Source organism: Oncorhynchus keta, chromosome 12 (genome assembly GCF_023373465.1).
Source record: "Oncorhynchus keta strain PuntledgeMale-10-30-2019 chromosome 12, Oket_V2, whole genome shotgun sequence".
Lineage (NCBI taxonomy): Eukaryota > Metazoa > Chordata > Actinopteri > Salmoniformes > Salmonidae > Oncorhynchus > Oncorhynchus keta.
In genome coordinates this window covers 26310858-26327724 of record NC_068432.1, presented here as the reverse complement: position 1 = coordinate 26327724, position 16867 = coordinate 26310858, and the positions used below count along the sequence as shown (strand labels likewise).

The following is a 16867-nucleotide window of genomic DNA, read 5'->3' as shown; positions in this document are numbered from 1 at the left end:
CCCCATAATGACAAAGCAAAAACAGGTTTAGATATTTTGGAAAATGTACTTTAAAAAATCTGAAATACCTTATTTAAATAAGTATTCAGACCCTTTGCTATTAGACTCGAAATTGAGCTCAGGTGCATTGATTATCTTTGAGCTGTTTCTACAACTTCATTGGAGTCCACCTGTGGTAAATTAAATTGATTGGACATGGTTTGGAAAGGCACACACCTGTCTATATAAGGTCCCACAGTGGCATCCATCATTTTTTAATGGAAGAAGTTTGGGACCACCAAGACTCTTCCTAGACCTGACCGCCCGGACAAACTGAGCAATCGGGGGAGAAGGGCTTGGTCATGAATGTGAAGAAATAGCACATTCCACCTCCCACAACCCCATGGCGTAAGTGGAAACATGAATAATTGATGATGTGGATGATAAAAATGCATGCAACTTTTGTGAAGCACTTAAGCACTACCACTTTGCACATTTTAAGGCCAGGTTCAGTGGTAACCCACGTTAACCAATAAACACATAGCTTATCATTGCTTTTGTTTAGGCAGTCGGAGATGTAACTGCGTTGGAGCTGTCAAATCGGTGATCATCTGCTTTTATGGTCATTGTCACTGAAACCAAATATCCAACCCCATTAGAAGTTCCAAATTAGAAAGTGTAGGCTATATATACACTGAACAAAAATAAATGTAAAGTGTTGGTCCCATGTTTCATGAGCTGAAATAAGATCCAAGAAATTTTCCAAACTCACAAAGCTTATTTTTCTCAAATTTGGGGAACAAATCTGTTTACATCCCTGTTAGTGAGCATTTCTCCTTTGCCAAGATAATCCATCCACCTGACAGGTGTGGCATTTCAAGAAGCTGATTAAACAGCATGGTCATTACACAGGTGCACCTTGTGCTGGGGACAATATAAGGCCACTCAAAAATCACCGGTCTACTAGCTGCCACCGATCCCTTTTTCTTTTCTGTTGGTTTTGTATTGATTGTTTTCACCTGTTGCTTTTTTTGGTTCATCAATGGTCTATTTCAACTTCCAGTGCCCGTCTGCTTTTGTGCTGTCTTATTCCTGTCAGTGGTGAAGTTGTTTTCTCCTACGCAATTTGTTGTATGTTATTTCCTGGTTTTTGGAGACATACATGATTTATGGTCATTGCCTGATTGTTGGCTAGACCAAGCGAAATAAACACATCCATTGGAAGTATTGCTCTCTGCGCCTGACTCTACACCCACCACTCCTAGAATTCTGTGACATCTATGGTATATTGGCAATCACACAATTTAATGTCCACCTACTTTGTGGGATGGAAACAGGATTCCCCCCAAAAAAACTGAACTACCAAAAAACGACCAAAAAATGTATAAATTAAATAAATCAAACAACGTTTCTGTAAAAAAAAAAAAAAAATGTTTTTAAATAAACGATCTGATCCCTACACAGGTTCAAGGAGAACCTGGGAGGGCGGGTCTTCCGGCTCCAGTACCCCTTGCAAGTCTTCAGATGTAAAATCTTTGAGTCCCAAAACGTTTATGCCGCAGCCAGAATAATGTCCAGTGTTTTTCCACTTCTTTTAGACTTGTGCTGAACAGTTTATAACTGTGGCAATGAACACAACAAAATCCACCTTTTTAACACAGGTTTGCTGTCTGGCAGAAAACATTTACTACAGGCTGTGGTGTATCCACTACCATATCTCCAAGAGCAACACTTGTTTTCTCAATTATTTTAATCGCCTCCTTATAGGAGATTCGATTACCCGCTCTAACATTTGCCACCTCAATTTCCTTCACCCTTACCGTTCTTCAGTATACTGTTCTTCAGTATTCCGTTCTTCAGTATACTCTGTTCGTCTGCAAACACTTGAAACATGGCCAAATCCTTTACAATTCTTACACTGCAGTGGTTTGGGGATGAAAGCTCTTACGGCGTATCTTACATAACAAAGCTTCACATGTGTAGGTATTTGCTCTTCAGAAATACAAAGAATCAAAATAAGGAAGAAGAAGCAATTCATTATCATTTACACATGTATCCTTTAATAAAAGTTTTGACAATTTCCTTTTTGTTCCAGTTTTTTATACTACTGTTGTCCATTCAGAACATTCGTCTTTACCAAATTTACTCGATGCGCTGCTTAATTCAAACTCAGCATCCACTTCCGCAATCTTTCAGGGACCTGCGATGTCCACTTCCCACCCCTCCCTCAAAACTTGAGAAATTTGTGGCATTTTGATGTGTGACAAAACAACACATTTTAGAATGGCATTTTATTGTCCCCAGCACAAGATACACCTGTGTAATGATCATGCTGTTTAATCATTTTCTTAATATGCCATCTGTTAAGTGAATTGATTATCTTGGCAAAGGAGAAATGCTCACTAACAGGGATGTAAACAACCTTGTGTACAACATTTTTGAGAAATATGCTTTTTGTGCAGATGGAAAATGTCTGTGATCTTTAATTTCAACTCATGAAACATGGGACCAACACATGTGTTTCTATTTTTTTAGTATATGTTGGTCTACTACAGTGTTTAATTGTATGAAATCCATGAGTGATGATTCACTGGAAAATTGTCATTACAAAACCCTTTACACAAATATTCGTCACGGGTGCTTCCTTAGGGCATAACCCCAAAAGAGCAAGCAGATGACAACTTTCAGCCGTCCCAGACACCACACTACATCTCCCATAATCCGTTAGGTTGGAGTTTGCGCATTACACAAGTTACGGGGCAGGGTTTGGTTTGTTGTTGCAGAAAAAAAGAGGTGAAGAGATTATTTAAGTGAAGCTGTCGTATGAGGTAGGCCATGTTGACTAAATAATCGATTATCTGGCTTGTTTTTGATTCAATTAGCTAAATCATGTAAAGTCGTTGTTAGCTAGCGAGACAGTTGCCGGTCATGTTAGCTTGCACCTTTTGCATTTGGACGATTTGCCTAGGTAGCTATAATTGTTTGTTTTGACACCTAATGTAGCTAGCTAATGTTACTACTGAACGTCTGTGTACTAACGTTTTTGCAAGTAGCTAGGTATGTGATTAACAACAGTTGGTTGTATAATGTTATTGCAGCTAGATAACGTTTCAGTGTTGTCTGCCCCGAGACACAGGGACCCTTGGGGTTCCTAGAATTGAGGCAAAACAACGTTTCAATCATAACTGGCTAACAGATGGCTAGTTAGCTAGATAACGGTGTCTCTAACATCACTTGATAATGTAACTGGCTATTCAACATAAGAATGCCATGCACATACAATTCTACTGACTCTACACACACACTCACATACATGTTCGGGCTACCCTGTTTATCATATATCCTGTTGCCTAGTCAACTTACCCCTATACATATCTACCTCCATCACTCCAGTATCCCTGCACATTGTAAATATGGTATTGGAACTGACCCTGTATATAGTATGCTTGCTTAATTTTTTTTCTCTCTAGTATTACATTGTTGGGTTTTGAGTTTGCAAGAAAGGCATTCCACTGTAGTTGTGTATGTTACATTAACCTGAAACCTTTTAACAGCCAAAGTGAACAAGGGATTTGCAGACACTTAAGTCCCTCGATCTAGGCCTGTACATGAGGTGTCCACATGCTCAAATGTGGCATGGATTTTGGGCTTGCATATAGATGTTGTTAGCTGCAAAGTGAGAGTGATAGATCTATACTTGTTCAGAAATATGCTATAACCATTTTAGAAAATTGTTTGAATAATAGTATAGGCCATATACAATGGCATGCTCTTTCTAACATTAATGTTATGAGCAAAACAAACCTGATGCTCTTTAAATCAGGGCTCTCCAACCATGTTCTTGGAGAGCTACTGTCCAGTAGTTTTTCACTCCAACCCTATTTTATATAGCGTGCCTGATTCTAATAATTAGCTGGTTGATAAACTGACTCAGGTTAGTTACAACTGGGATTGAATTGGAGGGTAGCTCTCCAGGAACAGGGTTGGATAACTAGCAGATTGTAACAGGCTAACGTGATACTCCATTTGCCATAAACAGCCAGTAGCAGTAGTGTAAAAATAAATAGAGGGGTGGTGTCAATGTAAATAGTCCGGGTGGCCATTTGATGAATTGTTAAGCAGTCTTATGGCTTGGGGGTAGAAGCTGTTAAGGAGCCTTTTGGTCCTAGACTTGGCGCTCCAGTACCGCTTGCTGTGTGGTAGCAGAGGGAACAGTCTATGACTTGGGTGACTGGAGTCTTTGACCATTTTTTGGGCCTTCCTCTGACACCGCATAGTATATAGGTCCTGGATGGCAAGAAGCTTGGCCCCAGTGATGGGCTGTACACGCTACCCTCTGTAGCTCCTGACGATCAGATACCGAGCAGTTGCTATGCCAGGTGGTGATGCCAACTGGCCAGGATGCTCTCAGTGGTGCAGCTGTATACGTTTTTGAGGATCTGGGGACTCATGCCAAATCTTTTCAGTCTCCTGAGGGGGAAAAGGTGTTGTCGTGCCCTCCTCACGACTGTCTTGGTGTGTTTGGACTAGAGGTCGACCGATTCATCGGAATGGCCGCCGATTTAAAAAATATATATATATATAGATTTTTAAAGATATTATTATTATTTAAATGGACAAGTCAGTTACGAGCACATTCTTATTTTCAATGACGGCCTAGGAACGGTGGGTTAACTGCCTTGTTCAGGGGCAGAAGGACAGATTTTCACCTTGTCAGCTCGGGGGATCCAATCTTGCAACCTTACAGTTAACTAGTCCAACGCAATAACGACCTGCCTCTCTCGTTGCACTCCACAAGGAGACTGCTTGTTACACAAATGCAGTAAGGTAAGTTGCTAGCTAGCATTAAACTTATCTTGTAAAAAATATTAGATCATAATCACTAGTTAATTACACATGGTTGATGATATTACTAGATATTATCTAGCGTGTCCTGCGTTGCATATAATCTGACTGAGCATACAAGTATCTAAGTATCCGACTGAGCGGTGGTAGGCAGAAGCAGGCGCGTAAACATTCATTCAAACAGCACTTTCGTGCATTTTGCCAGCAGCTCTTCGTTGTGCGTCAAGCATTGTGCTGTTTATGACTTCAAGCCTATCAACTCCTGAGATGAGGCTGGTGTAACCGAAGTGAAATGGCTAGCTAGTTAGCGCGCGCTAATAGCGTTCCAAACGTCACTCGCTCTGAGCCTTCTAGTAGTTGTTCCTTACTTGTTCCTTACTCTGCTTGGGTAACGCTGCTTCGATGGTGGCTGCTGTTGTGTTGCTGGTTCGAGCCCAGGGAGGAGCGAGGAGAGGGACGGAAGCTATACTGTTACACAGGCAATACTAAAGTGCCTATAAGAACATCCAATAGTCAAAGGTTAATGAAATACAAATGGTATGAAGGGGAATAGTCCTATAATTCAGATAACTTCAACGTAAAACTTCTTACCCGGGAATATTGAAGACTCATGTTAAAGGGAACCACCAGCTTTCATATGTTCTCATGTTCTGAGCAAGGAACTGAAACATTAGCTTTCTTACATAGCACATATTGCACTTTTACTTTCTTCTCCAACCCTTTGTTTTTGCATTACTTAAACCAAATTGAACATGTTTCATTATTTACTTGAGGCTAAATTGATTTTATTGATGTATTATATTAAGTTAAAATAAGTGTTCATTCAGTATTGTTGTAATTGTCGTTATTACAAATATATTTTTTTAATCGTCCGATTAATCGGTTTTGGCTTTTTTGGTCCTCCAATAATTGGTATCGGCGTTGAAAAATCATAATCGGTCGACCTCTAGTAAGTACATTATTAACTTCAGAGGTGAATGTATCAAACCAGTTGCCATGATAAGTTTCTTGTTGTGCACTCTCAAACAATAACATGGTATTTGTTCATTGAAAATAAGAATGTGTTTTTAACTGACTTGCCTAGTTAAATAAAGGTATTAAAAAATAAAAACAGTCGGCACATCGGAGCCCACAAATACCGATTTCCGATTGTTCGGCCCTAATTAAGTCGGCCATTCCGATTAATCGGTCGACCTCTAGTACTTACATTCAGTAATCTTGCTCTGATTTGTCATCCTGAGGGTCCCAGAGATAAAATGTAGCATAGTTTTGTTTGATAGAATACATTTCTATATTCAAATGTAGGAACTGGTTTCTTCAGTTTGAACCCCTGCTGTGTCTGGACAAAATAAATGAAAAAAAATAGGTAAAATCATGACTGCGGTGATCTTCAAGTCGGAAAGTAGGAGCTCTAGAAAGATGCCTGAGTTTCTTAGTTGAATAACTGTTCAAAACTATTTTCCCCAGTCGAAGGTCATTTTTTCCCCTTGAGTTCCCAGTTGTCTTCCAGGAACATACATCTTTGTATGTTTCTAGGTTGTCTTGAATGCACTGAAGTCGGAAGTCCGAGATTTCCGAGTTCCCAGTTGTCCAGAACGCAGAATAAGGGTTGGAGAGCCCTGCTCTAAATATTTAACTGTGTGATGTGACTGGTGATGTCACTGGTTGCTTGGTGTGCTCCTCCTTGCCATTAATAAAAACTTCCCTAAATAGAGGCTGAATAACATGCTCTTTAATATGAGACTTGGAGCAAAGTGAACCTGCTGCTCTCCGTAACTTTTCTCCTGTGTGGTGTGATGTCACAGGTTGCTAGGTGTGCCCTCCCTGCAATGAGAGTTGACCAGGTCCCCAGCACCCCCTCCTGCAGTTGATGGATCTGCAGCTGGTCTGGAGATGACAGACAGTGTCAGGGCCTTCCTCCGTAATGTTGCGACGGTCAGACGGCAACCCAACACACCCCGTCTGTCCACACACAAGTGATAGGCCTACACATGGGGTTAAAGGAGGGTACAGCTATCATGAGTCTGAATCATGAGCTGGTGAACCAACTAGCAAGCTCTGTTTAGATCCATTGGGAATTATGTTCTAGTTAAATTGATGCCATCCACTCGGCCCATTAGACATTTCGTCTAGTAAGTTAGTATGTTTTTACACTAGACAAATTAAACATTATAATAAAGTTTAAGCTTTTTCTTTCGTGTTTTTTCTAATTTGCTTTAGCGCAAACGTTGCTTTCGGGCAAAACCATAGTAGCCTACATTTAATGGCTTAACCAAATGTTTACCCATGTTGTTTACCTTGACCCTCATTACCTTACTTCCAGATGAAGATCTCCTCCACAAAAGCAGTACAAAGATTAGCCTTGTTTTTTTGGTATAGTTCAAGTGTTTTTATTTCAACTGTGCTACTAGGTAAGCAAGTGAATTTAAGCACAAGTTACCTGACTTCAATGATATTAAGATACATTTTGTATTTGCAACACTGCTTTGGTATTAAAAGGAACTTTTCCACCCATGTACGTATACACATACCAAGTCTAACATACAGTGTAGTGTTCAACATTAGAAGAATGTGCTGTGTTGATTTTCTTCATAAGGCATTTACCCCAGTCTCACTTTGAATTTTCTGTGTGTCCTACAGGGGATTAAGGACTCCATTTTGGGGATCGGAACTATCTCCAAGTTGGATGCCCGCATCCAGCAGAAAAGGGAGGAGCAGCGAAAGAGGAGAGCCAGCGGGGCCCTGGCTCAGAGACGGGCCCAGAGTGAGGAACGCAAACAGGAGAGGTAGACACTGGCAATTACGACTTGAATACCCTATTCACACTGCCGAGCCAAGCTGGACTGGTTTCAAAACCCCCAGTTTTTGGAACCGTGCTGGAAGGGGTGGTGTAGAAGAAAAAAATCAGAGACAGCACATTTCTGTTTTGGTTGGCACGATATTGTGGGTATAAAAATCTAACCTGATATGCTCTTTCTAGTTGTGACGGGTTCATATTAAAAAACTTTAACATGGATCGTTGTGTGCTGTCCAGTGTGAACAGTAGGCTTAGGCCTATACCTTTTTTGTGCTTATTAATGACAATGGTGAGTGATAATGTGTAGTCATACTCTCTCTTTCAGTGAACCCAAATTAGCCAGTAGGATTTTTCAGTGCTGTGCGTGGAATGGGGGAGTGTTTTGGGTAAGAAACATACTTTTCTATATTTTAAAACTGTTTGAAAAATGCATATCATGCAAATACTGATTTTTCTATGAGAGGGGCAGAGAAGTAATACTACAACAACATTGTTCATGTTAGTAATCCCTCCAAATGTTTTTGCAGCTCAGTCTGTTCCTCTTCTATCGGGTGTTTATTCCACTGCTGCAGACTCTGACAGCAATAATTATCGGTATGCCTGCCTGGAACTATGGGGTGGGTTCACTCCATTATCACATGCTTCATAGTGATTTGTTAATAACAGTGGTAAAACCTGTCACTCAAAGAGACATTTCTTGACAGGTGACCCCTCACTCCATGGTAACGTGTGGTCCTGGCTGGAGTTCATATTGACTTCCGTGTTCAGTGCTCTCTGGGTGCTCCCTCTGTTTGTGCTCAGCAAGATAGTCAACGCCATTTGGTTCCAGGTGAGGCCTCTGTTAGTACACAGGTGATGACTTAGATGTTTTGTGGTTGTCGTTGTAACAAGGGTGGGATATAGCTGGTCAAGGACAACTGCTGCTCAGTTGGCACCGGAGAGCACTAGTCGTACAGTGGCTTGCGAAAGTATTCACCACTTTGGCATTTTTCCTATTTTGTTGCCTTACAGCCTGTAATTAAAATAGATTTCTTTGGGGTTTGTATCATTTGATGTACACAACATGCCTACAAATTTAAAGATGCAAAATATTTGTTGTGAAACAAAAAAGAAATAAGACAAAAAATAACTTGAACTTGAGCGTGCATAACAATTACCCCAAGAGACTTGCAGCTGTATGTCTCAAAAGCTTGGCATATCTAGCCACTGGGATTTTTGCCAATTCTTCAAGAACTGCTCCAGCTCCTTCAAGTTGACATTTTAAATGTTTCCCCTTAAAGTGTTGCTTTAGCAGCATGCTTAGGGTCATTGTCCTGCTGGAAGGTGAACCTCCGTCCGTCTCAAATCTCCGGAGGACTGAAACAGGTTTCCCTCAAGAATTTCCCTGTATTTAGCGCCATCCATCATTCCTTCAACTCTGACCAGTTTCCCAGTCCCTGCCAATGGAAAAACATCCCCACAGCATGATGCTGCCACCACCATACTTCAGTGTAGGGATGATGTTCTCGGGGTGATGAGAGGTGTTGGGTTTGTGCCAGACATAGCGTTTTCCTTGATGGCCAAAAAGCTAAATTTTAGTCTCATCTGACCAGAGTACCGTCTTCCATATGTTTGGGGAGTCTCCCATGCCTTTTGGCGAACACCAAAAGTTTCGCCAAAAAGCAACGGCTTTTTTCTGGCCACTCGTCCGTAAAGCCCAGCTGTGTTAAGTGTACGGTTTAAAGTGGTCCTATGGACAGATACTCCCATCTCCGCTGTGGAGCTTTGCAGCTCCTTCAGGGTTATCTTTGGTCTCATTGTTGCCTCTGATTAATGCCCTCCTTGCCTGGTCTGTGAGTTTTGGCGGGTGGCCCTCTCTTGGCAGGTGTGTTGCAGTGCCATATTTTTTCTATTTTTTAATAATGGATTTAATGGTGCTCTGTGGGATGTTCGAAGTTTCTGATATTTTTTAATAACCCAACGCTTATCTGTACTTCTCCACAACTTTGTCCCTGACCTGTTTGGAGAGCTCCTTGATCTTCATGGTGCCGCTTGCTTAGTGGTGTTGCAGACTCTGGGGCCTTTCAGAACAGGTGTATATATACTGAGATCAAGTGACAGACAATGACACATAGATTGCACATAATTGATTATGTGACTTCTAAAGGTAATTGGTTGCACCAGATAAGTTGTTTTTTTCACTTCACCAATTTGGACTATTTTGTGTATGTCCATTACATGAAATCCAAATAAAATATCCATTTAAATTATAGGTTGTAATGCAACAAAATAGGAAAAACGCCAAGGGGGATGAATACTTTTGCAAGGCACTGTATATACATAGTTTTATCATAAACCAATTGCGGTCTCTATTGACGATGTTTATAGCTTTCCAGCAATGTTCAGGCGATGGAGTAGTGGCTTTAATACAGTTGAATGAATGCTTGGCTATGCTTTCCTTTTTGTCTCACAGCAGTAACGGATTTCCAATGTGTTATTGCTATGCTATCTATATTCCCTTCCAGTGTTTTTACACTGTTATTGCCCGAGGATCTTTTGAGATGATAACATATGTCACACAGTGAAACAGGAGGTTAACATGCCCTCTGGTTGTCTGCTGTAGGACATAGCTGACCTGGCGTTTGAGGTGTCTGGTCGGAAAGCCCAGCCCTTCCCCAGCGTCAGTAAGATTATCGCTGACATGCTCTTCAACCTCCTCCTCCAGGCCCTCTTCCTCATTCAGGTAGTACAGCAATTGACGTTCCCATGTGTCTTCAAGTTCACAAAGAAGGGTTCACTAAGGTTATATTGAAATTAAAACATACAGGGGTCTTCGGGATCAACGCTGAGAGCTCTAATTCATTACATCCATTGGTTGAAGTTAATAGTAAATCTATTAGCTCATCATCTTGTCTTTGTTGTGGTCCACTAGGGTATGGTTGTGAGTCTCTTCCCCATCGATGCCATTGGACAGATGGTCAGCCTTCTTCACATGTCTTTGCTCTACTCCCTCTACTGCTTTGAGTATCGCTGGTTCAACCATGGTGTGCCTCCTTTCTACTCAGATGTTTTTCTTCTCAAAGTATTTTGCTCATTTTAGGTAATAGGAACTGAGCAGAATCTCAACCCATTTGTAACCGTTTCATCCAAGGCATTGAGATGCACCAACGGCTGTCCAACATTGAGAGGAACTGGCCCTACTACTTTGGCTTTGGTCTCCCCATGGCTCTATTGACTGCCCTCCCCTCTTCATATATTATAAGGTAACGCCACTTGTAGCCCTTCTTTCAATCCAAACACGAGACTCTTACAATATGCAGACTTTCAGTTCTACTGATATACCAAATCATTTGAATGATCCACTCAAATTATATATTTTTCTGCTTTAGTGGCTGTCTATTCTCCATCCTGTTTCCTCTGTTCATCATCAGCGCTAACGAGGCCAAGACCCCAACAAAGTTATAGTGAGTATGGTGCACTGCAAGCCCTAACAATGACCAGTGATCAAATGGATTCACTTGTGTAAAAAGAACCAGTGAAATCCTCTTCCCTGCTCACTCACTCTTTCCTCCCGTGTCTTTTCCACACAGTCACTTCCAGCTGCGCCTCTTCTCTCTGGTTGTGCTGATTAGCAACAAGCTGTTCCACAAAACGGTCCACCTACAGTCGTCCTTGACTTTGTCCACCTCCACCGAGAAGCTGCCCCCCTCTCCCCACGCCTCACCTGGCCGCCAGAGACCCCTACCCTCCCAGTGATGGGCGACAAAGGAGCAGCTCAGCAACTGCTTAGTAAACAAATGGAGGAGCAGTTGATTCTTTCTGTGGACAGGAAGAGGAATGATGTTTGTTTGGTTTAAGGGGGGTTTTATGTGATTTTAATGATTCTACCACAGTCCTTCATATTCTTTTGGAGCACCTGCAAGGTGTGTTTTTAATGTGAATGACGAATGAGATTTGACTGCCCTGTCCCTCACACTCAAAACACACAGGTTATTATATATTTTTCTCATTTATTTTGTTTAATAGTTTTTTTTATGTATGATGTGCCATTTGAGAGCTTTAAATACAGCACAAGCTGTCATATACATTGTTTTTTTCTGCTCTTTTCAATTCCAACTCCAATGTTTGCTATCTTATTGTTTGTTTAATCTGTTTATAACCCAGTGACTGATCCCAGACTGATTTTTATAAAACACTGGATGTGGAAGAGAAAAAGGAAAAGGTTACATTTTTGCCAGGACTGATGTTATCAATGATTGACTTGGATTGAAATACGTGCCGTGCCTGTGTTCATTTTTGGTGACGGTACTGTTTTGGTGCAGGAGCTCCACAATATTTCTGAGATAATATTTTATAAGAGAAACAGGAGCTCAAGCAGTAGAAAACATGTGTGACCCAAAGACGCCTGTTCGGCTTTTCAATTGAAGGGGGTGACGTGTGCGATGTTCAAAAGTAAAGCACAAGTGTAATTTTTTCTGTGTTGCAAGTGACATTCCTTTCACCCTGATAGGATGCTGTCTTGTTCATGAATAGCTGTTTCGCTATAAAGCCAGGGTGACACTGCTACTCCTCTGCCCCAGGGATAAGCTTGTGCGGTGAAAACAAAGGGACACTTTATTTATTCCTATACGGGCTTTATCTAGAGGAATCTTAATTTTTACGCTTTCAGCATGGGAGCTGGGCCTGTATCCATGTAGGCTGCAAAATACCAATTAGTGGAAAAAATATCAGAATTGGGTTGCCTATGTAAACACAGCCAAAGTGCCGCAGATCTAGGATCTGTCCATACAATCTTATATTCATTATGATCTAAAAGTCCAAACGGATGCTAGATCAGCACTCCTGATGCGCAACGCTTTGTGGATACAGGCCCTGATCTAAACCTCACACTACCAAGGAAGAGTATCCTTACCTAAAAAATCCAAATATGAAATCACTGGTTGTTGTGTGGTGATAAATGAAGTTAGCTGTTTTAAGAAAGCGGTTTTCTATAGGGGTGTATTAAGCTGCGTTTACACAGGCAGCCCAATTCTGATATTTTTTTCACTAATTGGTATTTTGACCATCTCTGAAAAAGAGTTGATGTGATTGGTCGAAAGCCCAATTAGTGGAAAAAAGATCAGAATTGGGCTGCCTGTGTAAACGCAGCATTAGACAGACAGGTGAAGCTGTCTGTCTGCTGCTGGGTCAGATCAGATGAAACTGCCAAACTTCTTTACTACTCTGTTTGATTTACTTCTGCTTCAAATCAATTGCACACCAAGGACTGTAGAGTAGGAACTAGGAAGATGTCACTGAGCTGAACTTCTGACAGATTTTCTCTTGAAGTAACAGACAGGGGAGAAACCCTTTGTGTTTATGTTCCCCCATGAGCAGTGGCAAATACAAACAGCCTGTAGGGGCTTCTTGTTTTACATGATGTCACTTGGCTCTAATGTTCAACCAAACCTCACCAAGGGGATTACCATCATCTAGCTTTCACCTAGTCATTAATCTCATGGGTTGCGGGGGAAGGGGAAGTGTTTTTTAAACGGTATGTAGTAATTGTAAGAAGCATAGTGTTTATGTATGCAGATTGATATTTGTGAGGTTGGAGTAAAAGTATTGCCTAAATAAAATTGGTCAGTATACACTACATCTACTTGGAAGTAATCTTGATTGACCCCAATTTATTTAGTCTCAAATGTTATTCTATGGTTAGCTGCTTTGTTGCTCAATGTTTCCCACCCAGGGCCAGCTCCAGTCATAATTGAAAAAAAGTGGTTGCTTAGGGGGCCCGGCCAAAACCAAGAGAAATATTATAAATAAAAAGTTGTATTTACATTTTTTAGAAACTCCTTTGTGGTATCAACATACTATTGAGAGTAAAAATAGTAGAATACACCAGTTGCAATATAGAAATTTGGTTGGGCATTAGCAGTTGTTTTCATGTCAGTCACTCAGACATGTCAGCTAACAATTTTTAAATTGGTAAGTTTGTCTAGCCAGCCATCTACACTTGTAGTAATCATGGCCGAATACCGACCGGGCACACAGGGCACATGCCAAGAGGCCCTGACCTCCAGGGGTTCCCTATTGATTTTGTTAGTCATTCTCACTCAAATTTCATATTAACATGTCATAAGTCATTACAAAATGTGTAGAATTGCAGGAAGTTTACTTTAACTTTCCCACCTGGATATTTAATTAAAACATCTGAACATTTGTAAGAGAATTCACAAAAAAATATTCTGGTGTTTTATACATGTCCCAATGTGGGTGATAATTTAGAGAGAACAGCTTCTCTGTTCATACTTCCAGACTATTTTTTATCAAGCTCTTTTTTTTAAATGTCTTAATAAAAATATGTATTACAAATTACAATAACAAAAAAACAGGCCATCACTACATGTATATTTTCTCTAAAGAAACATAAAATAAACAGAAACAAGAAATAAAAATCACTACACATGAATTGCAAGTTTTTTTTATTTTATTTTTTTAATTTTTTTGTTTTTATTAACAACAAATCAATACATAAAGCACATGAGGGAACACAAGCATACATAGATTACAAACAATGGACAATCGAGCTAGGGGGTACAATATCACATTACAATTACACAAGGACCTTAAGGGACATGCATATACTTACAATTCTAACAGCTTTTTTGTTAGTAGAGCATTTAACCGTCTTAAAATACAGTTCAATTTCTTTTTGTAGGATACGAAAATGTGGTTTTCTGTTTGTAAATTTACATTTGTGTATATGAAATTTGGCCAAAAGAATAATGAAATTAATTACATAAAAATGATTCCGCTTATTTCTATTGTATGTAAAGAATCCAAGCAGTACATCTCTCCACAATAGTGTAAAATCTTCATAAATGTGTTCAATTATAAACCTACTGATGTCTTGCCACAGTTTTCGTACATGCATACAATGACAAAAAATATGCAACACTGTTTCTGGGTGGTCATTACAAAAGGAGCAATTTGAGTTGATGTTTTCCTTAAACTTCTTCATATAGTGGTTGGCAGGATAATATTTATGAATCATTTTAAAGGAAACTTCCTTAATTTTGTTAACAAGTAGGTATGTTTGTGGCAACATCCAAACTTTTTTCCAACAGATATTACCAATAAATCCATTCCAATAAGGTATAGATACAACAACATCCTGCTGAAACAAGGATCGTATCGCTCTGTTGTTGAATGGACCAAAAGAGAAACAAATCTTTCCTACTGATGAGTCAACAGGGTCAACAGAAGGTAGGCTCTGAGGGTCAGGTCTTGACATGTTCCTGAATAACATAGCAACACCTGAGGGAATGGCATCTAAAACAATTGCAAAATCTTTAGGTGTTACAGGGACCTTGTAAAGTGATAAGAATTCTTTATAACTGAGTAAAAGACCCTCTGCATTTACCAGTTGGCTCACCAATAGGATATTATTTCTGAACCAATATTCTAAAAACAGAGAGGTATTTTTATACAATATATCCCGATTATTCCATATATAATATCTGTGTGGAGAAAAATTGTGTTTATAAATTAAGGACCATGACAAGAAAACCTGCCGATGAAAAGCAGAAAGTTTCACTGGAACTTTGTCAATATTATAATTGCAAAACAACATGAAGTTAAGGCCACCAAAAGTAGAGAAGACATGAGGAATAAAATTCCAGATAGAAGTGGGTCTTCTTAGGAATTGTTTTATCCAATTGATCTTGAAAGTATTATTTAAAGTAGTAAAATCCAGAAAATTCAGTCCACCATTCTCATAAGTGTTCATTACAACAGTTTTCCTAATGTAATGGGTACGGTTTCTCCAAAGAAAGTTGAAAAGCATCTGGTCTATCTCCTTGCTTATTTTACGGTCAAGATATAAAGATAGAGCACCATATGTTAGTCTAGAGATACCTTCAGCCTTGGTTATTAGGACTCTACCTTTTAAAGATAAGTCCCTCTGTAGCCATTGATTTAGTTTCTTCTGGGTTTTTTTAATAAGAGGGTTAAAATTTAGTAAGCCTCTAGACTTCTGATCCTTTGTAATGGTTATGCCTAAATATGTAAGTTCTTCTTTTACTGGAATACCATAATATGAAGGTGTCACACAATCTTTGACAGCCATGAGTTCACATTTCTTAATGTTAAGATATAGACCAGACGCTTTGGAAAAGGATTGTATCACATTGATCGATATGGGAATTTGGTTAGCGTCTTTCAGAAAAAGTGTAGTATCGTCAGCCAGCTGGCTTATAATAATTTCTTTACCAGCTATGGAAATACCTTGTACAGGACTATTATTTAAAGAATTTGCAAGAAGTTGGGTGATTAATAAAAACAGGTACGGAGAGATAGGACAACCTTGCCTAATTCCTCTCTTTAACTCAAATCTAGGTGAGGTGCCATATTTCAATTTGATAAAGCTGTTACCATTTGCATAGAGAGTCTTAATAGCCTTACAGAAAAAATCCCCAAAGCCAAGTCTCTCAAGGGAGTGGAAGAGAAACTGATGCTCTACTGTGTCAAATCCTTTATAAAAATCTAAAAATAATATGAAGCTATCCTCAGTTATTAGGTCTGAGTAGTCAAGTACGTCTAATACTAGTCTGACATTGTTAGAAATATGTCTGTTCCTCATGAAGCCAGACTGTGTTTCATCAATGATTGCATCCAGAACTTCTTTAATTCTTTTTGCAAGTAGTGAGGCTAATATCTTATAGTCATTATTAAGAAGACAAATTGGACGCCAATTATCGATGAGCAGCACTTCTTTTTTAGGCTTAGGTATCAGTGTTATTAATCCCTGACTCATTGTAGGAGGGAGAACATTGTTTTTAATACTCTCTAAAAAGACTACTTGTTCAGAAAATAATTTGTAATAATATAATAATAATATATGAAGGGCTTTTAGCTACTTGTTCAGAAAATATTATTATATTATTATTATATATTAATTGTAAAATTCTGATGTAATTCCATCAACACCTGGTGATTTATTGTTCTTTAGATGTTTGATAGACTCTATAATCTCTTCAACTTTGATGGGTTCATCACACTGTTTAGATTCTATATCACTGATAGAGTGAACATTATTCAGTGAGTTAAAAAACATATCTGTGGATTCCTGACAGTACGTAGAGCTATACAATTTTCTGTAAAAATTGCTGCAGTATTTAGCGATTCATTTTTGGTCATCTGTAATAACACCATCAATGTTTAACTTATGGATAGTGTTATTTTTAGAGTGAAATTTCTCAAGTCTAAAGAAATAGGATGAAT

At 39.4% G+C, this 16867-nt stretch overlaps 1 protein-coding gene across 3 annotated transcripts; it reads left to right on the top strand.

Moving 5' to 3' along the window:
• The first annotated feature begins 363 nt into the window (after positions 1–363).
• On the top strand, positions 364–13237 carry LOC118391180 (etoposide-induced protein 2.4 homolog). Of its 3 annotated transcripts, none has more exons than XM_035782287.2 (11): positions 364–387; positions 6630–6759; positions 7465–7610; positions 7947–8007; positions 8149–8215; positions 8326–8450; positions 10224–10343; positions 10533–10644; positions 10752–10863; positions 10990–11064; positions 11191–13237. In XM_035782287.2, the coding sequence occupies exons 2-11, from the start codon at positions 6718–6720 to the stop codon at positions 11354–11356; spliced, it is 1026 nt and encodes a 341-aa protein (XP_035638180.1). In that variant the 5' UTR covers positions 364–387; positions 6630–6717; the 3' UTR covers positions 11357–13237. The 3 variants fall into 3 exon arrangements, with proteins under 3 accessions (XP_035638180.1, XP_035638178.1, XP_035638179.1); XM_035782285.2 differs by lacking the exon at positions 364–387 and adding an exon at positions 2642–2807; XM_035782286.2 differs by lacking the exon at positions 364–387 and adding an exon at positions 2805–2947.
• Positions 13238–16867: the final 3630 nt, after the last annotated feature.